The sequence below is a fragment of the Rhipicephalus microplus genome, chromosome 8, assembly GCF_043290135.1.
Source record: "Rhipicephalus microplus isolate Deutch F79 chromosome 8, USDA_Rmic, whole genome shotgun sequence".
In the NCBI taxonomy this organism is placed as follows: Eukaryota; Metazoa; Arthropoda; class Arachnida; order Ixodida; family Ixodidae; genus Rhipicephalus; species Rhipicephalus microplus.
In genome coordinates this window covers 63,129,457-63,154,616 of record NC_134707.1, presented here as the reverse complement: position 1 = coordinate 63,154,616, position 25,160 = coordinate 63,129,457, and the positions used below count along the sequence as shown (strand labels likewise).

General features: G+C 48.1%; 1 protein-coding gene across 1 annotated transcript in view; it reads left to right on the top strand.

Moving 5' to 3' along the window:
• The window catches only part of LOC142768267 (venom metalloproteinase BumaMPs1-like), a 322,813-nt gene that overhangs the window by 214,464 nt on the left and 83,189 nt on the right, over positions 1 to 25,160 (top strand). The window contains exons 2-3 of the mRNA XM_075870222.1: positions 3,242 to 3,334; positions 5,136 to 5,259. Coding sequence (XP_075726337.1) covers positions 3,242 to 3,334; positions 5,136 to 5,259 — 217 coding nt within the window. The remainder of the gene's footprint in view (positions 1 to 3,241; positions 3,335 to 5,135; positions 5,260 to 25,160) is intronic.

The following is a 25,160-nucleotide window of genomic DNA, read 5'->3' as shown; positions in this document are numbered from 1 at the left end:
TGGTATATGGCCACGAACCATTTATGATGCTCTGCCCAGGCAACGTGCACAACTAGCACGTTGACCATTGCCACCCCACTGTTGGTGTCGTCGTGAAACCTGTTGAATTGCGGTATTTCGTATACAGCCTGTGATGTGCGACGACACGTGAGAATGCCGAGAGCACTGAGGCAAAGCAGCCGAGCTGGTGTGCGAGCGGCAGCAAGGCGCACCTCAGCTCTCTTTGATGCGCAGACGAGCTGTCCTCAAGGCCTTGTAAGGCGGTTGCATACAACATCGCTTGCCTAGGGCTCAGGGCCGGCAGGATGGCAGGAATCAGAGCATAGGTTGTCGCTGCAAGTGCGTTGACCATGACGCGAAACCGCGCGATACTACGCCGCGGGTTCACGGCGATGTCGGTTGTGAAGCCCGAAGAGGCAAGGATCACACTCTCCGAAATTGCAGTGGTTCCCGCACACTCACTTTTTCAAGATCTTATGTGGACAAATACTGGGAACTGAGTGAAGGTGATGGGAAGCGTGAATGGCATTAGTAAAGAACAGAAGCCCGTACGTATTTCTACTGTGAAGTGGTAACATGGTGTCCGTTGGGTCGTGTCCTGGTACCGCAGTGGAGGCATGGATGTCGTCCTCTGTCTGATAGCAGCTGAAGCGGTGGTGCGGAATGATGACTCTATCAACAATAAAGCGTGAATGGTGTTCCTGGATGTAGAAGCCCGTGATACCGACGAACCGTCAGGACAGGTCTGCCGGTGGTCTCTAGAAGACCCTGCTCGCGCCTTGTTGTGCTTACAGTTTTTCGTTGTCCAGTTCTGTAGTCCCAATGGAGGCACACGCAGTGACACTAAGCGCATGCACACGCACACACAGTGGCACCGCAGCGACACCGAGAACCCCTGCACTTCATTTTAAGTCATGCTACCTACTCTGCCATTGTCACTTTCCGGCTACGTGGCGCAGCTCCCGCCATAATCCATGGTAACGAGAGATGGGGGGGACACAAAAGGGAAGCGGAGAAAAGACTTCCATTGGGTGCTCAAGCTGCCTATTCCGACGTCGCTGAAGCCTCGGAGAGGGCATTAAATCCCCCAAGATTGCCCGCTTGGTGGTCGTTTGAAGCAAAGACATGCATGGGCAAATTTTCACTCACCCGCCGATCTCCCGCAGACACGTCGATGACGAGTCTGCGGATGAGTTTTGCTGGTTTTCTTTTCGGTTTGTCATCATGTTACACTACGAATAAATTCTGTCTTTTGAGGCGTCGTCATCGTCGGCCTAGTGTGACCATAGCGTATGGCGACTTCTTCAGCAGGCGACTCATCAACCGATGGTTCACGCCTGCCAGGAGTCTTTGTCGGGGTCATGTCAGTGTCATGTCGCTCTAGTGTGAACTCCCCTTTAGCGAACAAACCAAGGAGTGAGGGCCATCGGGCAAGCGCTTCTAGATTGTGCTCTCGCTGCGGTGTCGCCATTGACGAAGTTGCCAAAAGCGGACGCGCCTTTTTTATCTGTCGGCTAATGGTGCTGTAGGCAGCCGTGCCAGAGCGCAGGTAATGCACTCGCATGTTCCTTTTCGTAAAAATGGAGATAATACTTTAAGGTTGCTAAAGTGATACTTCCGAGACTTCTGTCTCAATGCAGAATTTTCCTACGATTCGGCAACGTTCGCTTTTGAACTATAGTGATAATCTGCTCATAAACAGTTGCATCACAATTTTTCATCTGTATTAGTATGTTTCGCAAGAAGACTATTCAGCTAACATAGCAACCTTGCTTCCTCAATCTTTCTTGTTGGTCTTTCTTTTCTTTCACACGCGTGATTGGCGATACACAAGGCGCAATTAACGCGTAATAATTAAATGATATATAAAAAGTGAGTAACCAGACAAAAATTACAGCGAAAGCTGTTATGAAATCACAGCTCGGGTCACGCACAGTTGTCCGCCGCCGTCGGTGTCCGTAACAACATCGCATGAAATTAAACAAAACAAACATATTACCAATGACACATTGGGGTTCGAACCTGGGTACTGCAAGATGCCAGCCCAGTATTCTAACACTTAGTTTTGCCGGTGCTTGTGACTTGTTGGCAAACTTGCCCTAGGAAGGCTTCATGTCAGGAAAGTAGTCACGTTATTACGACTTATAAAGTGTTTAAAACAGAGCAGAACAACCAGTCATCGCACATTGCGAATATCATAACAAGTGGGTCGTCGAATGCTCAAAACCATTACAAAAGCTTGTTCTCGTTCAGTGGCACATACCCACTTCAGCCATAATTGATTATCTTCAGCCACTTCATGAACAATGGGCTCAAAATTTCTTGCAAGCGTATAGTGGAGACCATGCTTCTCAGAAGAATGACGAAAAATAGCATAGGGAATGCCGGCCTACTACCGAAATAAATTAATTAATAATGACTTAGTGAGTATCAAGAAGTGTGCTTGCAGTAGTTACCCAATGAACGTTTCGAATGCGCCAAGGACAAAAGGTGAACAAAAACAACTAGTTTCGAAAAGACTCTGAAATGCCGCTCTTCTAGCTTTCGCTGTGAGTGTGCTGCGCCTTACGCGCAGGCCTAGCTTTTTTTGTTAACGCTTGATTCTCCCCTTCATATGTAGATGGCGACGCTGGCGACGAGCAGCCAACTGATGTATGCATGGACTTCTATGGACGTTACGTAGCCAGTTTATATACTATTTTGTGAAAAACGTGAACACAGCCAAGCTCGTGAGAGTGATCGACAGACTCTCCTTACATCGTGACCAAGAAAAAAGGGCTCTTTAATGTTTCGTCAGTAATTATATACAGGTGGAATGATCACATAAATCCTGTGTTAACTGGATGAAGGAAACAAAGATAGCGCTTCTCTGCAGGGCTACCTCGCTATCATAGTAGTACGCATAGTATACGATGCACTGGGTGATGATATCAGTTTCGCATTTTTACGGAGCATGACAGCGATGAAAAAAGCCCAGCGAAGGCATACATATACTTGGTATCACAATAAAATAAGCAGGTTTACTTTCGTGGTCAAGTGGCTACCACCGTTTGAGTGTTTGAGGTTTTAACTTCTGGACCAGGGTGAAGTTTTTATTTGGCAGCTTCGTAATACAAAATGGGCTTCCAATATTGTTTTTTTTCACACACTTCCTTGATTTTGCAGGTTTCGTTCGATAGCACTTATTGGTCGTTCGCTAAATTTTTGCCGTTGCTAAAGTACAATGCCTCCTTGTTTCCAGGTTAACGGAGCAGAACAAGAGCGGGACTTGTACCACGACACAGAGCACCGCTCTTCGCTTGTCGTCACGAGACGAGAAAGCGGCGTGGAGGTGGTAAGTGATGGCTAACAAACGCGCACTAGAATGAATACGCGGCCAGACGTTGAAATTTTCCGAGCGTTGGAAAGGGTTATTATCTAAACATTGTCCTGAGTTCAATGCCACGCTTTCTTTCTCTCTTTAACCTCTCATTCCCCTTTACACGTGTAGGGTAGCAATCAATAAAGCTCACTTAACCTCTTCATTCCTGCATTCTTTCACTGCTTTTTTTATTGGTTTGCTTCGTCGGGGCTGCCAATCTATTGGCATTTTAATAAATTTTACGCTCCCCCCACTTATTCTTAGTAGTCAATTCTTGAGTGTACTTGCCCCGCCGCGGTGGTCTAGTGGCTGAGGTATTTGGCTGCTGACCCGCAAGTCGCGGGATCGAATTGCGGCTGCGGCGGCTGCATTTCCAATGTAGGCGCAAACGTTGTAAGCTTGTGTGCTCAGATTTGGGTGCATGTCAAAGAACCACAGGTGGTCTAAATTTCCGGAGCCCTCTACTACGGCGTCTCTCATAACCACAACGTGGTTTTGGGACGTTAAACCCCACATTTCATTCGATCAATTGAGTGTCCTTAAATACCTTAACAATGAAAGCACGGAAAGTGCTATGCCGATAGGCGGAAAGCATATTGTCGGTCCTTTATCATTGACTTCACAGCCAATTTTGAAGGAACAGTTTTGTGTTGTCCTTGAAAAGTTTCTGATGTCAGCGGAAAAGAGTGCGCGTAACATTTCGTTGGAGTAGAAGAATCTTACAGTTCCACGCTTTTCAGATAATATGCCAACTTTATTTTTGATAAATCAATTCAAGTACTCCCACTCTAGAAGTATTTCATTACTTACGACATAATCATCATGAGCTGATCACCCACATGCATGATTAGCATGAACCTTAAGCAGATGAGGTCCCCTGCAAATGACAGAACGTAAGTGCTCACTGTGAAACGAAAAGTTTTTTTTCTTTCACGGCATGCTGTTACAAACACGCATAAATGTGAATAAAAGCTGACAAAAGCAGCATACGCCTGCGATGAAGAAATCGGTCTTTATTGCAGCGGGCTGTAGAAGATTCAAATTTTCGTGGGTGACTAAGTATGGGTGATGCGCGAGGGTTCCATTGATTGCATGGCTACTGCTAATCAGTCCTGACGTCTTAATAAAAGGCACCCGTAGATCTAGACACAGTGTGCATTATCAACTGAAGTTCATTGCGTCAAAGAGTGTAAATAAATGAATTTTTGTGTATCAGCTCCAGTGTTTGACCCCGATATACGCTTTCACCACCCCCACGTTCGTTTTTGTATTATGTGAAGGTGTAATGCCTACCATTGCTTCTTGCTGATAGTTGATGAAGGCGAAACGAACTCACAAGCAACTACCTCTATACAGTGTTCCTCCCTTAATCTCAGCTTTTGCTTGATAATTAGCGATGACATTCAAAGACGAGAAAATACTTGCATTTGTTTCCAATTATATATTTTTTAATTCCTTAATTGATTTCGGCAACTAGATCTTTAACACATGCAGTACGTAGCTAATTTAATCAAAGTGAGCAACAGCAGCAGGTACTTCTCATATAAGTAAACAAAGAGCTCCTGAATATATCATGAACTTCGTGTTGCGCAATTTTTGTTATGACCAAACAGCGCAAGTAGCACCAACAAGCCGCTGCTTTGTGCGAGTGTACTACAGACCTTGTACTACAAAACACTCCAAGCCCTAGTTACAACCGCTAATTTGCAGCCTATGTTTACACGCTACCACGTTACGACGATGGTAGTGACTTATATTTAACCCTGCATTTCAGAGAGGAATTTTGAACGATAAACTCAGGATTGCACCGGCTGTCCTTGCCGAGCGTTTCGATCAAGATCTCATTCCTCATGAAATATTTACGGTAGAAGAAAGGTCAAGTTCTTTTGAGAATGGAGGTAAGCCACCTACAACCCTAAATAATAGATATCTGTCTTCGAAAAGGAATAGAGTTTTACAGTTTTCTCGAGCTCATTTTCACAACCCCGGTACTTAAATGGGAATGTTTTTTCTTTTCGTCGAAAGTCTTATGCGTGCATGTGAAGCCAAAGCAACAGATAACATGTAGGTACCATTCGACGGGTATTGTACGATAGCTGCGCAGATATGGGACGAACATCCGAAAAACAAAGAGTACAGAAATAGTGTTCCGTGTGTTTACTGCCTTTTCGCTGTGTTCGTCTGATTTATGCTCACGTAATCTACCATAAGAGACGCATCTACTCACCCAACAAGTACTTCAAAGATAAGAAGAATTGTTCTAATTCTTTGTTAGATATAGGATTTGATATATTTATTTGGCATAGTTGAGAACATTAGTACACCCCACTTTTGAGGTCATATTACCCCATAGGCTAAAAATATTTTGCCTCGGAAATCTCGGCGTTGAAGAACTTGGCTGCGAGCAAAGAATCAACGTTGTCTGAAGCAAAAAAAATGTGGTGTAGGCAAACAATTTAAAATTGAGGAGCTTGAGGGATAGCAGAGTTGAGCGGATATTTTTTTTTAATCAAGTGTTCCATTATTGAGTACTGCTAGGGATTGAAACTGAGTTTCAAGAAAGTTCAGGAATCACTAACAGCTCTTACGGGACAGCTATACGCGAAATGAACTACATGTTGCCAAGCTTCATTTCAGTAGTTTTACCCCTGTATCAAAGACACCCCGCGTATCTTAGACGTAATAGTTTCAAGGCTTAAAATACGACACACAAACAGCACGAATGGACATCTTTTGTCTTTCAGTGACCCACCGATTTGTCAGAGCTTTGGTGACGTGTTGTCAGAGTTGTGGGGAGAGGTCGAAAACTCGAAATCCTGCTGTAAAGTCTTTATTGATGAGATACCGAAAAAAAGCATATTGCAATCGCATTAGCATACTCTGATGCATTGTAGCAGTCTCTTTATGAGGGAAACGTTTTTTCATACATGAATAAGAGTTGAGATTTTAAAGAGAATGTTAGCATAATGGCACATATCAAGGAGAGGTATCGAATGGCCTGTGAGCAGAAATTCTTCGTGTGGCAAGGACTTTAAAGCAATTCATCGGCCTCTTATCGCTTCGGATCAAGCAACTTACTGAGACATTTGTGGCTGTTAAATATGAACTAACGGTTTTCTTATGATCATCTATCAATACATCATAGAGCCATTGTTCCCCACACTTTGCAGAACATCAGGACGGGAAATTTGGTGACCTCCTGCTGTCACCTCCTAACGACATAACTACACTAAACTTGATAAACTCTAGTGAGCTTAACAAATTTGACCTTTACTGCGAAATATGTTATGAGACCAAAGCTGGGGTCAGGCACGGCGCTGTAGTTGCCTGCAGGTGTCCGTAACCACTATACCAAGGACTCAAAAGAACTCGAACCTGGATCATCTGCGTGCCAGCCCAGTATTGTACCACTTGAGCCACGCAGGCGCTTCGGACTTGTTCGCAAACTTGCCCTCGGCAGGCTTGGTGTCGGAAAAGAAATTGCGTTATTACGAGTCATGAAGTGTTTTAGAACAGCAAAGGAACAACGAGTTGTCACACAATGCGAATAGCGTAACGAATGGGTCGTCCGATGCTCCAACCTATTACAAAAGCTTGCTCTTGTTCTAGTAGTAACTGTGGTGCATACCACTTCAGGCATAATTCCTCATTCTCTTGAGCTACTTCATCAACACTTAGCACAAAATTTCTTGCAAGTGTTTAGCGGATACCACGTTTCTCAGAAGAATGACGATAAATAGCTTACCGAATCCCGGGCTACTATCGACAAAATAATATTCTTAATATTATTGCCAAATTGAGTGCCTATCAAGTGTGCTTGCAACAGTTACACGCTATGAATGGCTAGAAAAGGTTCCGGAAAAAGGTTCCTCTCTCTTTTGCTGTGACTTTGCTGCACCTGCCACGCAGGCCTGGCGTTTTATTTATGGACCAACTTGCTATCTGCAGATGCGTATTTTACACAGTCTTATATAAGCACGTTTTGGAGATATTTATATTTAAATTACAATATTCATTAAAGTACCTTGATTTTAGGAGTCCTATCTATTTTTCGTGCGTTAAGTGCGCAGAGATTTAGACTGATTTAGAGTCACTTGCTCGTACCATGGTCATGCATTGCATCGCCACATACACATGCTAATTTTTTCATGGTGCTCTTTTTCCTAACCTGGACCTGTTGACCTAAACAAAACGCAGTCACACCTTCATTATCAACATTATTATACGATTGCAATAAGAAAATAAATAAACCGGGTTGTTTTGTTCTTGGTTATTTCCAGATGCAGCTGATGAACTTGAGAGTATGATCGATTTGGATAATTCGAGTTTTGGCAAGTACATAATGTGATCGTTTCTGCGTCAGACAGCGAAACTCCATTTATAGAAACGTCTTACCCATATTTATTTAAACCAAGTAAGCTGTGGCTGCACAGTTTGTTATAAATTAATGATAAACGAGTTGCCTTGCACTGTAACCGCCCCAGTTGTCCGCATATAACTGTGACCACATATTTCTGCACTTGACTACATTTGTTGTGCTGAATACTGTGCTGCTCAGTTTGTGGTATCATTTCTCGTTTGAGGGCTCATGTATATTACAGGTGCTCTTCTTTATGCCTTTGAAACTTAAATCATCTCCTGTATAGAGAAACCTTTGTAGATGTCAAGCAGCGGGTGCTAGCTTTTAAACCGGCAGAGGCGTTGACTTTGGCGCTCATCGCAGCGTAGCGCAGGAGAGAAACCTGGGGAGGCGCGCAGCACGTAGTGATGGACCAGTGTTTTTTATTGAGACATGTCAATCGCTGCTAATTAGCAATGAAAGACAGATGACTCAGATTAGACACAGAGACCCGCAGTCCGCTTTTAGTTAACGCGCACACTGCGAAATTTCATTGTTTCACAATGCTTAAGAGAAATGCTCCGCCGCCAGTACATCGGTGGTCAAGATCCAGTGCCTATATATACGGGACGCTATATTACGGTTCTGTGGCACGAGCAGTCATTTCTTAAATGAAAATGCATTTCTTATACACCTGTCTCACGGCAAACTTAACGACGTTAACCACGAATAACATTCGTTTGTATTGTCATTTGCTTGCTGTCACATGGCATGTATAATGTCATTCGATTAAAATATTATTTGCCATCGAATGAGTATGGTTCGACGCCAGTGGCCTTTAACGAAGATCACTATCGGCTTGTGTATATGTAACTACTTTATTTATTTAGCACTTTATTTTATGTATATTAGTCAATAGTAGAATCGTGGACTATAAATCACACCCAAATGTTTTTGCGAAAGAATTGCGCTCAGCAACAGACGCTATTGATGGCGGCCATGTTTCAGTTCGTTCTGTTGTCATCACGGTGTCGTAGTTGCATCGGTAGCTGGTTTCGTGCGGTTTTTTTTAGGGGCGAAGCTCCTTAGGGCGTGGGCTGTGCGTCCCCTGTAGCTTGTATGTAGCCACCTGTAGTTTAGTTCTTGCAGTGTTCACTAGATGGCGGTACCGTCCCCTGTATGTAACCACCTCTAGTTTAGTTCTTGCAGTGTTCACTAGATGGCGGTACCGTCTCCTGTATGTAGCCACCTCTCGTTTAGTTCTTGTAGTGTTTACTAGATGGTGGTACTTGTAGCTGATGATGAAAAGATGCAAGATGTTATAAACTAGAAAGCGGTACTTGTAGTTGATGAAAGACGCGAGATCTTATAAAATAGGAATGATGTCACATATGGCGCGTGTCATTGGTTGAAGGCAATCGTTCGATTTAGTGCGGCGATGTACGCTAGGGGGAGCGATGTAATAAAATCGAGTGGGCAAAATGTACAGATGATTCATGGTTTACCAGGTTTACCTCCGGAGCTTCGCCCACTCATCATAATTCACTTCGTGTATATGGCGGAATTTTTTTTTCTGTTTATTCGCTGAGATTCGCACGTGCGTCTATCATGTGTGAGCCGCATCCCAGAGGCCGCGTATAATCGGCGGAAACCATTTCTTTTCATTAAAATTTGGCAGGACCACATTGGGGACCTCTGGAGAGCTAAAAACTCCCAAGCATTTCCCCGAGGGTAAACATGGTTAAGTGCGAATGCACGGGGTGATGCTATGAGGGGTATTCATTAATTCGCACTATTATATTTAATAATCACAATATGGTGCCTTTATGGTGTAATGGTTCCTGGGAATTGCAATTTGATCACACGGGGGAGTTTACGTTAACTCACTGGCGAATGCCAACGGATTTTAACTTTACTCCCCCTCATAGCATCACCCCGTGCATTCGCACTTGACCATGTTCACCCTCGGGGAAATGCTCAGGTAGTTATCGAACCACAGCCGGTCACACACGGCGCAGCTGTGACCGAAGCTGCGATCCACAAAGTCGCGTTTGAAACGCGCGTCCGGACGAGCGAAGTCCAGGGCTCGCACCCTCTCCCGCGCGGCACGTTCGCTGGCTGGAACGGCTTCGGGAACGTCCACTCGCCGTTGACGATTGCGAGCGGCGTCTTGACGCCGGCCTTCATCGCCCTTCTCCGCCTGACGCTTGCATTGCCATTCCGCTTCTTGGGCCGCGTTCGCGGCTCGATGCTGACGCCTCATCTCGGCCTCGCGAGCGTGCAGTTCACCATCCGCTGCACGCTTCGCCCGCTTGTCCTCGGCCTCGTGAGCGCGAAGTTCGGCATCCTCTGCACGCTTCGCCCACTTGTCCTCGGCCTCGCGAGCGCGCAGTTCGCCATCCGCTGTACGTTTCGCCCGCTTGCACTCGGCCTCGCGAGCACGCAGTTCAGCATCCGCTGTACGCTTCGCCCGCTTACGTTTGGTCTCACGAGCCCTTCGCAGCGCCGCCTTGTCTTCCAACGTCGGCAAAACCACCGCGGTACCGTCATCTCCAACAACGGGTGCAGTGCTGGCATTCGGTTGTACTGCATTCGTTGTTGATGGTAGCGTTGCCTCCGGGACATCCATCGCACGACCCGCTCTCGTCGGGAGGCTGAGAGAGAAGGCGGGCGCGCGCGAGAGAGGGGTGCGCGTGCAGCTGCAGCGAGCGAGGAGAGCGGAGGAGTGAGCGAAGGGGGAGGGGGACGCGCGCAGCGGCGTTAGATATAAGGCGCGTTACTGACACCGATATCAGCGTCGCGTCCGTGGCTTATTCGGTAGAGCGTCGTGCTGTGGACCGCCAAGTCCTCTTTCTTTTAAAGATAGAGAGAAGACTGCGGACGCCGCCCACGGCGGTGGATGGTTTGGGGTCGCTTATAAAGTGTATTCACACTTAAAATAAATGGCAAACTGTAAGCGGCGATAATCGAGGCGTTCTAGTGTAGGGTGTTGTTATGAACGCGCTACGGGTTGGGCACTGCTCTCTCACCCTCTTGCTGGCCTTCCTTCAAGAGACACCAGATGCGTCCCTTAAAGACACAGGGCGCGTTCCTCAATGACGTTGAACATTGGAAAACGGCTGCGCATATATTGTTGCAACAGTTTTAGGGGTGAAGCACCTTAAAGCGGCACCCGTTCGTCCCTCGTAGTCGTAAACGTAGACATAGTGTGTAACCAGTGTTACATTTTAACCTGGAAGGTGGTGCCAGTGGTAGATTTCTCCTGTGCTTTGTTGAACAATAAAAAGTTCGCGGCGTGCGCGTTAACTAAAAGGTGAATGCTTCTGTCTCTCATTACCCATTAGCAGCCAATTGGCATGTACATTAAGCACTATCTGACAAGAAACGGTTGCTACGTTATACCCGCTGGGTGTAACCTCCTTAGTTTTTTTTTAGAAAGGTTTAGCGAGCGTTGAACCGCAGTGCCATGATTACAATGAACTAGCATATACCATGAACTCGAGGTGCTTAAAGGTGGGAAGTAGATACGAAGCGCAAGCGTAAGAAAGTAATAGCTGAATTCTCCTGTCGCTCACTTCCCATTAGCAGCCATTGGCATTAACATTGAGCACTATATAACAGGAAAAGGTTGCCACGTTATACTCGCTGGGCGTAACCTCCTTGGTTTTAGAAAGGCTTGGCGAGCGTTGGGCCGCAGTGCCATGAATACAGTGAACTAGTATATACCAGGAACTCGGGGTGGTTAAAGGTTGGTAGTCTGCCCCGCCGCGGTGGTCTAGTGGCTAAGGTACTCGGCTGCTGACCCGCAGGGCATGGGATCGAATCCCGGCTGCGGCGGCTGCATTTCCGATGGAGGCGGAAATGTTGTAGGCCCGTGTGCTCAGATTTGGGCGCACGTTAAAGAACCCCAGGTGGTCTAAATTTCCGGAGCCCTCCACTACGGCGTCTCTCATAATCAAATAGTGGTTTTGGGATGTTAAACCCCACATATCAAAGGTTGGAAGTAGACCCGAAGTGCAAGCCGTAAGAAAGTGTGCGTGTGCCACCTCTCGTTTAGTCCTCGGAATGTCCGCTGGTTGGTGGTGCTTCTATATTGGGAATATATAATGAAAAGATGCCAGATGGTGGTACTTGGAGTGTTGAATAGATGGGTGAACGGACACACATACAGGTGCATGGATGGACACATGAACGGACGCAGGGGCGGATGCATGGACGAACGCAGGGACAGACGCACGAACAGATGCACGCATGGACGGGTGGATGGACGCATGGACGGTCACACAGACGAGCGCATAGACGGACGGAAGCCAGAATGAATGGACGGACGAATACTTTGCCCCACTCTCTATCATTCACTCCGTAGATATGCTGCCATTTTTAGTGATACAAAAGTTACTATTGAGTCTACGAACGTGTTAGATGCTAGATTTGATAGCTCTTTATTTCTCCTAAAGCCGTGTCTTGAGAGGGCTAGGGTCGTCATTTTAAAATTACTTTTGTTGTTGTCGTGTGACAGCGCGCAGGTAAAATGACATCAGGCCCCCTTCTTGTCATTAGTGGTAAATGGCATTAGATTTGCTGTGTGACCGGGGTATTAGTCGGGCTGTGTCAGGCATCTGGCGATGGCGTCGACGCGCCGGCAGGTATTATCTCTTTGCTCTCACTCCCTCTCCCATAGCAACAGCTGCAGGCACGCGCGCTTATCCTTGCCCCTAGCAACCGGAGCGTGGGTGCGATGGGGTGCAGAAGAGGGCAGGTGAGTGCTTAGCCCCTCATTCTTTGGGCGTTTGCTCTCTCTCCTCCCTGCGCCCCCTCCCCTGTCCACTCGCGCCTCCTCTCGACCGTTCTCTGGCTGGGTGCTTCTCAAGAACATCCGGAAATGTTAGGGAGCCTACATGAACGGCCGTTTTTAGGGTGGAGACATCTTAATAAGTGCCTTCAAGAAACTCAGCCGAAACCAGCAGGCAACGGGGCACGCTGTTGCCAGCTTCCACCAAATTCAGCATAGTTTCCTGTGCGCCGCCATTTTGGAGCCAGCCGCCTTTCCCTCCAGCTACGCGAAGTACGGCGCAACAAAAAGGAGCCGACCGTGTGACGTCATCGTGAAGTCAGAGAGCTCCGAAACACAAACACTTGCGACATAATACTGAGGTTACGCTGACACGAACGCAAGCGTGGCAACAGCTCAGACTAGCGAGCGCGTCTCCGTACGAACGCGCGGACGCGTCCCGTTTGTGGGCTTCCTACTCGCAATGCGTGGACGCAGCAAGGACAACTTCGGTTATCTACTCATTCGCGGACACCGCAAAACACATATACGTGTGCCGCAAGAAAAAAACAGTGAAATAAATACGCAGTACTCACAGAGCAAATACGAGACGCACTGGTGGGCTCCCAGCCGTCTCGCTTCACTTGAGCCTGCCATAGTTGTTGTCGGCCAGGGCTCGCTGGAAAGCGGAACATTCGCACCCCCTTTCTGTTGGGGTTAGTGCAGAGCGGTACGCAGAATTCAGGCATTCTAAGGCTTCACTGGCAGCGTTTAACACGCTACCGCAACGTTCGACGCCGTATTATTGAGAACTAAACGCAACCGGGCATAGACGCAGTTCGGGTACCAAGATGGGGCGACAGCGCGGCGTTGCTGTCTGGCAACATTGTGTTTTGGCGGGCGGCCGTGCGTTGGCGGCATGTAGTGGGTCAAACGCTGACATCACCCTAAAAACGGCCGTTCATGTAGGCTGCCTAGGAAATGTGTGCTCGAGGCGCCACTATGAAACGCCAATGCCGAGCCGAGAACGCTGGCGCCCCTATCTCCCGTCCACTCGCTCCTCACTCTAGACCGTTTGCTGGTTGGGCCCCTTTCAAGGTGAAGGCAGAAGTCGGTGAAGGTGAATGTCGGACGGCAGCGGTGCCCTCTCTCGGCGCGAAGAGAAACAACTTTATTGATGGTATAGCAAGGTCGCTCAACTTAATTTGCCGGTGGTTCGTAAGGTGGTGGCCAAAAGCTTGCCATGACCGTTTCGGCCCAGTTAAGCACTTCTGCCTGAAGGCGGTAGTAACCTGACGACAGCTGCGACTCCCACGCCTCGAGGGAGGAAGCTGGCAGTATTGTTTTTGGTGGGGGGTTACCCTCGCGTTCCCAAAGTATGTGATTTTGGGTAGCTTTCACGCAGCTGCAATGTCGGCAGTTTGTTGTAATCGCTTCTGGATTAATTTTAAACAGCCGATGAGGGCGTGGCAAAGAATCTGTTTGAATTTGCCTCCAGATTGTGGCCTGTTTCCTTGACAGATCTGCCTGTGGGGCCGCGTATGTCTTGTGGTTCTCTCTGTAATACGCTGTAATTTCGTTATACGTGGTTATACTTTCCTGCGGGAATTTCAGGACGGAGGAGTCGACGTCCCGGTTGAATAAACCTCGAGCTACGCGGTGGGTCGCCTCACCTCCTAGTTTACCCGCGCTTGCGGGCACCCATATAAGCTGTATTTTATTGTCTAGTTTCTTATTTTTGATAATGTTGGCCACGATCGACCCAACACAGTCCATCGTAAAATTCATTAGTGTTCTTTTTGAATCACTCAGGATGGAATTGGTAGCCGGAATCGAGGTGGCCAGCGCGATAGTGGCTTCTTCAGCCTCTAATGCTGAGGCCGTTTTTCCGGTGGCTGCAGTAATAAGTTCCCCATTGCCGGTCACCGCACATGTGGTGCAACGGTCTTCCGCTTGTCGAACGGCGTCAACATACAGAACGCTTGGATTATCCTGAAATTGTTTTGCAAGGTTTTCTGCTCTTGCCTTTCGTCTCTCGTCATGTATTCCTGCCAGCATATTTTAGGTAGTTGGTAGTATGGGAACGAGTCACCTACTCGTTCCCATACTACCAACTCAGAAAGAAGGATGTGGAAAAACAAAACTCCTTAATTAGACAAACATATAAACGTGCCCTAGGACTTCCCAGATACGCAAGCACAGAAACACTACTGCGCCTTGGTATCCACAACAGTGTGGAGGAACTAATAGAAGGGCATTTAACAGCCCAAGAAGAAAGGCTCTCTCGGCGCGAAAAATTCATTCACATTTCTTCATGACCCCCTTCAAAGAGGAGGGGGGAGGCATTTTTTTAAATCAAGAAACTGACTACCAGACGAAAGAGCGGGAGTGGACGCGTGTGCGCAATGGGGATGTGGACGTCACGTGGAGGGTTGCCTAGTGAAAAGAAAGGGGAAGCGAGCGTAGGCCAGCAGAGGCTGCCTGCGTCGGCGTAGCGAGGCGAGAGAGGGGGGCGCTGTAAAGAAAAGAGAGGGGAAGGGGCGTGCATGCGCAGTCGAGCGTGGATGCGTCCAGATAAAGCTGGCTTATCAGATGCTTCGCATCTAAATGCTAGCAAATAACCGAAGACCACTAGATAGAGGCCCATAGCTAAGCACAGGCCATGGCAGTAAGCTAAGCTGCATGAGATTTTTCATGTCGGGCGGTTATTTCTAGGCACACCTGAGGTACAACTTTATTAAAAAACGTTGTCCAGGAAAAATGGAATACCACAGGGGTCTTTTTATGTGCCACATTTAAACAAAAATAAAATGCATAATTACAAGAAAACAATGACTTACTTCAGAGTGACAAACTTCACTTTGAGAAGTCTAACACCATGTTTCACTAGCATAGCATTATTATTATGCAGTAAAGTAAGGGCGAAGTTTTGTTTTTAAATTTCACGCCAAACTATCGGCGCTGGTGTATTCGGGAGTTTGCCCACGGGACTGGAGCCAGCCAAAGTCTCGGGGAGATGTCGAAGAGAATAGCCGCAGCTGTTAACAGGAACTTTTAATCAGAAAATATACAATTTGAGGGTAGCGTGATTACATGATTTATGGTAACATCATGGCCCCGCCGCGATAGTCTAGTAGCTAAGGTTCCCGGCTGCTGACCCGCAGGTTGCGGGAGTGAATAGCGGCCGCCGTGGCTGTATTTCCGATGGAGGCGGAATCGTAAGCCCGTGTGCTCAGATTTCGGTGCACGTTAAAGAACCCCAGGTGGTCGAAATCTCTGGAGGCCTCTACTATGGCGTCTCTCATAATCATATGGTGGTTTTGGGATGCTAAACCTCACATATCAATCAATGGTAACATGATGAAAGCTCTCGATTGGAGCTTCTGGGAGCTTCTCTGGAGGGTATTGACGCTCACTTGTCATGCCCTTGTCTTTCCAAGTATCCCTGCAGAGAAAAACAATTGAGACCAGGACAGTCTAACGAAATTGTGTTCTTCACCTCCGCAGCTAAAAGGAAAAGGTGAAACACTGCCTCTTTCCCAATCTAGAAAAGAGGAAAGAGGCACGCCTACTTCGTCCCATGGCGAGGAAGGAAACACTGCATGATACACAATGCGCATGACACAACACAGCGCGAAAACGTTGGGTCCCACGTGCAGATCTGCTTGTGTATTCAGGTGCAGCGTTGACAGATCGCTGCAGTCAGCGGCGCTTGGTAGGCTGCGATTTGTGGGAAAATGTGGCCATTAAGGTACCACGCAAAACGTGGGAAACGTATCCGCACAAGAAACCAAGACGCAACGCCGATTGCTCGTCGCCTAGCATGTTGATCAAAGCAAGCAGCCTCGACGGCTAAGAGCGTTTCCTAAACCGTCACTTGGTCGGGCGTGTCCAAAGGGGTTTCCGACGGGCGCCGGCAGCCTTGGAGAATTTGCATGACTTTCATGTGGTCGCCAATCTTGGAGCATCTCTGGGAACACTGACCCGGAAGAAATCAAGGTAGGCTCAGCCGCAAAGTCTCAAGCATCCAAGCGGTGGCAAACTAGGGATGCAGATTATAACAGTGCCTGATGTAACAAATTTCAAAGTGTAATTTTCATTTTTTGCGGCATTGCCTAAATGAAATTTTCTGAAACCTTGTATGCTAGTTTTATGGCACCCATAGATGACAATGTATTCTATCTTTATTAATTAGAAGCTGCGCAGGACCCAGTAAACGGCTTCGAAATGATCTACTTCATGTGTTTGCCACGGGAATATCAAGGTGGAATCTCCACTCGTATTTTCTCTTCGAGTGTTTTCTCGCTTATCTGTCATGGTCTTGTCACGGTAAGAGGAGTGTTCTTAAGACTGGGAGAAAAAGTACTTTACAAGTATGCAGAAAATATTTTTGCTCTTTAGTGTCCCTTTAATATTGCCGCGTGCATAGCTGCGTCTAGCTGCAAGATAGCAACAACGAAGATCGCGGCTTTGCTCGAGGGGCGCAGCGCAGGCGACTGAAAAAGACGACAATCTTAGCAGCCTTCTTTTGATACTCTATGGGTTCCACTTTCCGTGTTTTTAAATAAACCCTCTGTACTTTATAACCCGCGACACTGGTGGAGGCGCTGGTTACTACCACCTCATGATCGGCACCCCTGTTAGAAACCCCGAGTCCAGCCCCACTAGACAGCCACGCGTGGAGACGCCTGTGCACCACTCAAGCCGTTGCCTTCAACGTCTTGAACCAGAATTTGGTCTTTTAGATGCAGCAACACTTTCGACAGCCACCCCCACTCAAGAAATGACATTTCAAGGAGTCCTGCACAGGTGACAGTCCAGAATATGCGCATTCCCGAGCCACTTCATGGCCAGCCGAGCGAAGATGCGCAAGACTGGCTTGAGCAGTTTGAACGGGTAGCTAAACCGAAGTACTAGAGCCTCGATAGAAATGTCTTCCACGTATACTTCGCCCATTAAGACGGCGCGAAGGCGTGGTTTATAAACCGCGAGACAACATTGACGACATGGGAGGAGTTTTGTCGTCGGTTTCTTGACACTTTTGATGACGCGGACTGAGGCGAAAACGCACAACGCCTTCTTAAAGGACGCACCCAACAGCTGCATGAAAGCGTCGCCATGTTTGCTGAGGATGTGGTGCGTCTGCGCCACCACGTGGACCCCATCATGCCCGAGGCTCAAAAGCTAAGCCATCTAATGAGGATTGTCAAAGAGCAGCTGTTTGTTGGTCTTGTGCGGAATCCACCTACAACTGTGGACGAGTTCACCACCGGCTCAGCTACAGGCGCCACCGCACCTACCGCAAACGACCAGTTTTCTCTACGCAATCTGATTCGACAGATTGTGTGGAGGAGATTGCGAAGGAGAACGCAAAGCATTCATTGCAGTCACAGGCGCGCCCCCGCAGCAGGAGTCGACGGTAGCCTCCATCGCTGAAGACGTTCGCCATGACTTCGACAAGCGTTTGCCTCTCCTCAGCAGTATTCCACTATGCCGTGCCATCCGAACTCGTATACATACGCAGACGCTGTGCGTCGTCCATTGGCTCCAGAAGTATTTTATCAGTCTAACGGATAGAGCTATGCAGATGCTGTTTGTTGACATACGCCCATGTCAGCGCCGCAGTACCTCCAACCGTATCTTGTGGCAGACAGGGCTCAGCAGGATTCTGTCTGACAACCCTATATGCGGAATACCGACATATGGCGCCCTGCGGATTGCCGACTACTCTGCTACAACTGTGGAGAGCCAGGGTACACTTACCGTTTTTGCCCCCATCACCGAGCTGAATACCGTGGGAGTGCCCCTACCGCTACGCGCCGATAGTTCGACGAAAGCTGCGCCCCCACCGACGATGACCAGGCTGGCCGGTGGGGAGGCTCTGCTGCCTTCTGGAAGTGCTCACCATCTCCGGCTCGTTTTGGTTCACCAAGCCGCTGTAGTTTTGCTGACGCTGTCAGAGGTCGGTCTCCCAGCCCACGGCTGGGAAACTGAAAGCATCGACCGAAGGTGGGAAGTTTGCAAGCCGTCGAATTGCCGAAAATCCCCCACTGCTGCCGAAACACGTGAGAGACGGCGATGAAGACTCGGCCGAGAAAAATGTGACTGCTGATCTTGCTGTGACGATTGATGGCGTTGAAGGGACGGCCTTAGCCGACACGTGTGTAGACTTTTCCATAATGAGTGAACGATTGGCAGACGAACTCAAGAAAGTCAGGACGGAATGGATGAGCCCTTATATCCGAAATGCTGGAGGCCAGATAATGAAAGCCACAGGAAAATGTACAGCAAGACTCACGATTGAGAATGTGGCGTTTGTAGCCACAATTCTGATCCTACCCGAGTGCTGCAAACCTGTGATTCTTGTAATGGACTTCCTAAGAGAGTACGATGCTTTGCTCAGCATGCGTGATGGTGTGAATACATTCGCTGCTTACAAGCCTGTGACCTATGATCCAGACCAAGAACCTAGGGCGTTACATGTAGTCAACGATGACGTCAGCGTGCGACCACTGTCATGTAGTCTTGCTTCCGTGTGTTGTGGCGTGCACTGTAATGAAGACGCCATAGCCAAACGCATCACTGCCCTTGTTTTTCGCCAAAGCATTGCCATCGCTCGCGGCATCGTCAGATTAGTCGATATGAGTGCCGAGGTGCTTCTGATCAACTTCATGAATGAGTGCCGGCACATCGGTAAAGGCACGGCTGTGGCGTACCACGAGGAGCTCGACTACTCTCACTACTGTCTTCTTATGCAAGAGGAAGCCACAGCCGGATCACCTCCACATACAGCACCAGTCGATATCGGTCCGAGTCTAACACCGACTTAAAGATGCCGTCTTAAGGAGCTGCTCAACTAGTTCAAGGACTGCTTCTCATCGACATCACGAGTAGGTCGAACGCCTCTGACTAAGCATCACATCACTATGGAAGACACAGCAAGACCAATCCGACAGAACCCATATTGCGTCGCTTAGAAAGAACGTGAGGTAATCCAGCGGCAAGTAAAAAAAATGCTAGAGGAAGATGTAATCCAACCATCAAAGAGTCCTTAGGCATCGGCAGTAGTACTCATGAAAAAGAAAGATGGCGGCTTGCGTTTCTGCATCGATTATCGTAAGCTGAACCACATTACAAAAAAGACGTTTATCCGTTACCACAGATCAATGATTCTTTCGACAGGCTACGAAATGCGCGCTACTTCTCGTCAGTGGACCTGAAAAGTGGATATTGGCAAATGGAAGTAGATGAGCGTGACCGACAAAAGACCGCCTTCGTGACGCCAGACGGGTTTTATGAATTCAAAGTCCTCCCTTTAGGTCTATGCTCAGCCTCAGCAACGTTTCATAGACTAATGGATACCATTCTGTCCGGCCTGAAATGAAAAACATGCCTTGTGTACCTCAACGACGTGTTTGTTTTTTCGGCCACGTTTAGAGAACGTCTAAAGCGGCTATTGTCAGTCCTTCAAAGCATACGGTCCGCTGGACTCACACTAACAAAGGAAAAAATGCTGCTTCGGCATCAAAAAACTCCACCGGCTGTGGCGGCGTAATTTCCGATGGAGGCAGAAATGTTGTGAGCCCGTGTGCTCAGATTTAGGTGCACGTTAAAGCACCCCAGGTGGTCTACATTTCCGGAGCCCCCCACTATGGCGCCTCTCATATACATATGGTGGTTTTGGGACGTTAAAGCACACATATCAATCAATCAATCAATCGAAGAACTCCAGTTCCTGCGACACGTGGTCAGTCGCGAAGGTGTGAGGTCTGACCTAGATAAAACTGCAGCCGTCGCAAAGCTCGCAAGGGCTGTTGATAAGAAAGTGGTCAGACATTTTCTGGGTCTCTGCGCCTACTACCGGTGATTTACAGCGGACTTTTCACACATCGCCCCTCTACTCACCCGCCTTACAAGAGAAGAAATTGCATTTTTGTGGGGTCATTAGCAAGAAGCTTTGTTCAATGAGCTGTGGCAGCGTCCACTAACTCTATCCGTCCTCACTCACTTCGACGAGAATGCACCAACAGCCATCCATGCAAACGCCAGCAATGTGGGTCTAGGTGCTGTTCTTCTCCAATGCCAATATAATGTGGAGAGAGTAGTTGCCTTCGCTAGCAGAACGTTGACACGCACCGATTCCAACTACTCATTTACGGAGAAGTAGTGCCTGGCTGTTGTTTGGGCAGTTGCGAAGTTCCGCCCGTACATATATGGCCGCGTTTTCCAAGTCGTAAGTGATTATCAGTTTTTTTGTTGGTTGACCAACATGAAAGACCCATCTGGACGTTTAGCACGATAAAGCTTACGGCTCCAAGAGTACTTACTACATGGCCGTAGTTTACAAGTCTGGAAGGGAACACTGAGACGCCGACTGTTTGTCAAGGTCACCGATTGAGTCACCGGCTACAGAGGATGATGAACTCACGGGTTTTTTAGGAGTTGTTGGAGCGGCTATTGTTTCTTGGCAACAACAAGATGATCGGGAGCTCAACTCGCTTATAGAATTTTTGAACGTATGAACCGCCAATGCACCAAGAGTGTTTTCGAAGAACTTATCGTCATTCTGTTTATGGGACGGAATTCTGTGCAAAAAAAAATTTCTCATCAACAGGTAGAAGCTATCTGCTCGTAGTTCCTACAGCTCTAAGCAGCGAAATTCTACAAGCCTGCCATGACGAAACCACTGCGGGCCACCTCGGTTTCACAAGAACACCGACACCCGTCAAAGAAAAATATTACTGGCCAAGAATCGCAGCAGAGGTGAAACACTACGTCCGAACATGCATTGACTGTCAGCGGCGCAAGGTACCACCTGTCAAACCCACTGGGCTATTACATCCCGTACCGTGCCAAAAACTCCGTTTTCTCAAATCGGAATGCATCTGCTGGGCCCATTCCGAACATCGGACAGCGGTAGGGTGATTGCACGAGAGATCGACATGGGTCCAACAGTTGATATTTTAGATTTCATTGAGTATTTCATATTTCGTGTACCTCTCACCAGGTAGCCCGAAAGTCAACTTCTTTTTATGATTAACGGCATAACTTACGAGAAAAAAAATATCAAACTTCTCCAACACGGAGGCACCAATTTCGTCACCTGTCACTTTAGAAAATTGCAGATGCTATAAACAGACAACTGTTTTTGTTTCAAGGAAGATATTTCTAACCTGAAATGCATGTCTAATGAAGAATGAATTCATATGGTTTTAAGTTTGTAGACCTTAAGAAAATAGCTCTTAAGAATGTTTAATTTTGCGACAGTTTAAAATAAGTTACGTATTCCCAATTTTTTTATCCGAAAGTATTGCAAGCAGCGTTTTCAAACTTGACACGTTTTAAGGATATAGTGTGTTCATTGGGTACATAAATTATTGTTGCCGTAAGGAAAATATAATTTTTTATATATTCCTTCTAAGTTTTCATATTGGCAAAAGTGTACTCCAGTGAAATTTGAATAATAAAAAAAAACATCTTCAATTTTTCTTAAAATCTCGTAAGTAGACAACCGAAAGCCATCATACAGTATTATAGAAAAACATGTTGCGTTATTTTGTTTTTAGCGACAATATTCGTGGTACAAATCAGAGCTTTTCGAGAATGTGCTGATAAGTTGAGAAATCTCGAAATCGGAACGAAAAAGCGGCGATGAGATTCAAACGCGAGTAAACGGGACAGAATTTGGTGAAGAAAGGCTGTTTTAGTACTGTGACAAATACGTACCCATGAAGGCGCATTTATGCTTCTGATAACACAGCTCTAATGGAGGAAATCTTCGACACTGTAACTCATTTGCAAAACGTCTGTCTATATTTGCAGATAAACTCGAACATGAAAATGTTCCAACGCAAGTGTTGGGTCTCGCTAGAAAAAGCATATGCGCTTGAAGTACCCTCTTGGTATTTTAGTGGTGACTGCGTGAAACAAGAGATGCGCTCAAAATGGCTGCATCTTTTGCAGATCACATTTAGCAGTACGTGACGCTAACAAAACACGACCACGATTAGTGCCCTCAGATGTGCTTAGCCAAACATGCCTGGAACACGTGGCAACAATTTTCACTGGCTCTTCCTAAACTGACGGAAAGTTTATAGCTCGTCTGCATTTGCACACAGCAGCTTGACATTCTTGAGCTCCGTGCTCATTTGCGCCACCATTCGGAATGCTGACATAATCACAGCTGAGCTTGCCACTCTGAGGTTGTAGAGCGTAGCCTGACGCTTTAGTAGGCCACCAACGCCGTCACAAGAGTTCTTGCCATGTCGTGTGGCCGAAAAAACCCACTTTTTTGATATACATATTGTTACGTGAGTAACGAGACAAAGTATTGCGAATATATTCGAAAAATATATTTGCAAGAGCGGTTGCAGCACTGGCCAGTCTGGCTCCGAGCTCGAGCAGCCAGCGAGCCTCATCTTCTTCGTCGGGCGCACACGCGCATTCGCACTATGGTTTGTGGCAGCCTACAGGTAGCATAACCCCCGTCGGCAAAGGCGCCGTCTCGGCGCATCTAGATGTCAAGATCATTGGGCGAGTGGTACTGCTTCAGGCGTGCGACGTGTACGATGTCGCTGGCCCTAGGGGTGGATGAAGACGGCGAGGCAGCAGGAGTGATTTCATAAGTGACGGGAGTCACCTCACGAAGCACTCTGTATGGCCCTGTGTACCGAGAGAGCAGCTTGTCAGACAGGCCAACGTGCCTGGTCGGAGACCACAGCAGAACCAACGAACCGGGCGAAAAGTGCACATCGCGGTGTCGTTGGTCGTACCGACGCCGTTGGTTTGCTTGGGAGGTCAGAAGGCGAGCACGAGCGGTTTCGCGTGCGTGGGCGGCCCGGCTGATGGCGTCCAGAGCATATTGTGAAGTTGGAGCTGCTGGTAACGGAATCGTCGTATCGAGGGGTAATGTGGGTTCGCGGCCGAACAGCAAGAAAAAAGGGGAGTAACCAGCCGTGTCGTGGCGCGAAGAATTGTAGGCAAATGTCACGTATGGTAAAGCGATGTCCCAGTCAGAGTGATCTGAGGAAACGTACTTTGCAAGCATGTCAGTTAGGGTTCGGTTCAGGCGTTCTGTGAGGCCATTTGTTTGCGGATGGTACGACGTAGTGAGCTTGTGGCGTGTTGCACAAGAGCGTAGGATGTCCGCTATGACTTTCGATAGAAATGTGCGGCCTCGGTCCGTGAGCAGCTGGCGTGGCACACCATGTTGCAAGATCACGTCGTGTAGAAGAAAATCGGCGACGTCAGTGGCGCAACTTGTTGGAAGGGCGCGTGTGATTGCGTAGCGTGTGGCGTAGTCTGTGGCCACAGCTATCCACCTGTTGCCAGCAGAAGACAGAGGAAAAGGGCCGAGTAAGTCCAAGCCGACGCGAAAGAAAGGTTCAGTAGAAATATCGAGTGGTTGAAGGCGCCCAGCCGGAAGCGTCGATGGTGTTTTGCGGCGCTGACATTCCTCACACGCCGCGACGTATCTTCTGACGGACCGTGCCAGACCTGGCCAATAGAAGCGACGGCGAATCCGGTCGTATGTGCGGGACACACCCAGGTGACCGGCAGTAGGAACGTCATGAAGTTCGTGGAGTACAGCCAAGCGGAGGTGTTTGGGTATGGCAAGCAGCAGAGATGGGCCGTCTGGATGGAAGTTATGCCGGTATAATGTGCCATTCTGGAGTACGAACGAGCGATAGGATCGGTTCGATGGGGAGGAGTCGAGGCGCTCAATGATAGCTCGTAGGGCTGCATCACGGCGTTGCTCGTCGGCTATGTGGTTCAGTTGAGAAACGGAGCACACGCAGGCGTCGTTGTCAGGTATGGTGGCCGATGGGTCAACTGGATAGCGAGAAAGGCAATCGGCGTCCTGGTGCAGGCGTCCAGACTTGTATATCACAGCAAAGGTGTATTCTTGCAGTTGCAGAGCCCAGCGACCAAGTCGACCTGTAGGATCTCTTAAGGATGAAAGCCAGCAGAGCGCGTGGTGGTCGGTGACGACGGAAAAGTGAGTGCCATATAAATATGGACGGAATTTTGAGACCGCCCAGACAAGAGCAAGGCATTCTCGCTCCGTGATCGAATAGTTACGCTCTGCAGGTGTAAGGAGGCGGCTAGCATACGCGATAACGCGGTCGTGTCCCTGTTGGCATTGGGCGAGAACGGCTCCGATACCGTGACCACTGGCATCAGTTCGGACCTCAGTTCGGGCAGATGGGTCAAAGTGGGCGAGGATAGGGGGCGTCGTCAAAAGTGTTATGAGGTGAGAGAAGGCGGCAGCTTGAGTGGACCCCCACGAAAATGGAACGCCTTTCTTCAAAAGATCGGTAAGTGGTTGGGCGATTGCCGCAAAATCTTTCACGAACCGCCTAAAGTAGGAGCAAAGTCCCACAAAGCTCCGGACATCTTTGGCGGATTGGGGTACTGGGAAACTCGTGACGGCACGAATTTTCTCAGGGTCCGGTCTCACACCAGAAGCATCGACAAGGTGGCCCAGCACGGTAATCTGTCGGCGGCCGAAGTGACACTTCGAGGAGTTCAACTGGAGGCCAGCTTTGCGGAAGACGTCGAGAATGGCCGACAGACGCTCAAGGTGGGTCTCAAACGTAGGTGCAAATACGAGGACGTCGTCTAGGTAACACAGGCATGTTGACCATTTGAACCCGTGTAGCAGAGAGTCCATCATACGTTCGAACGTG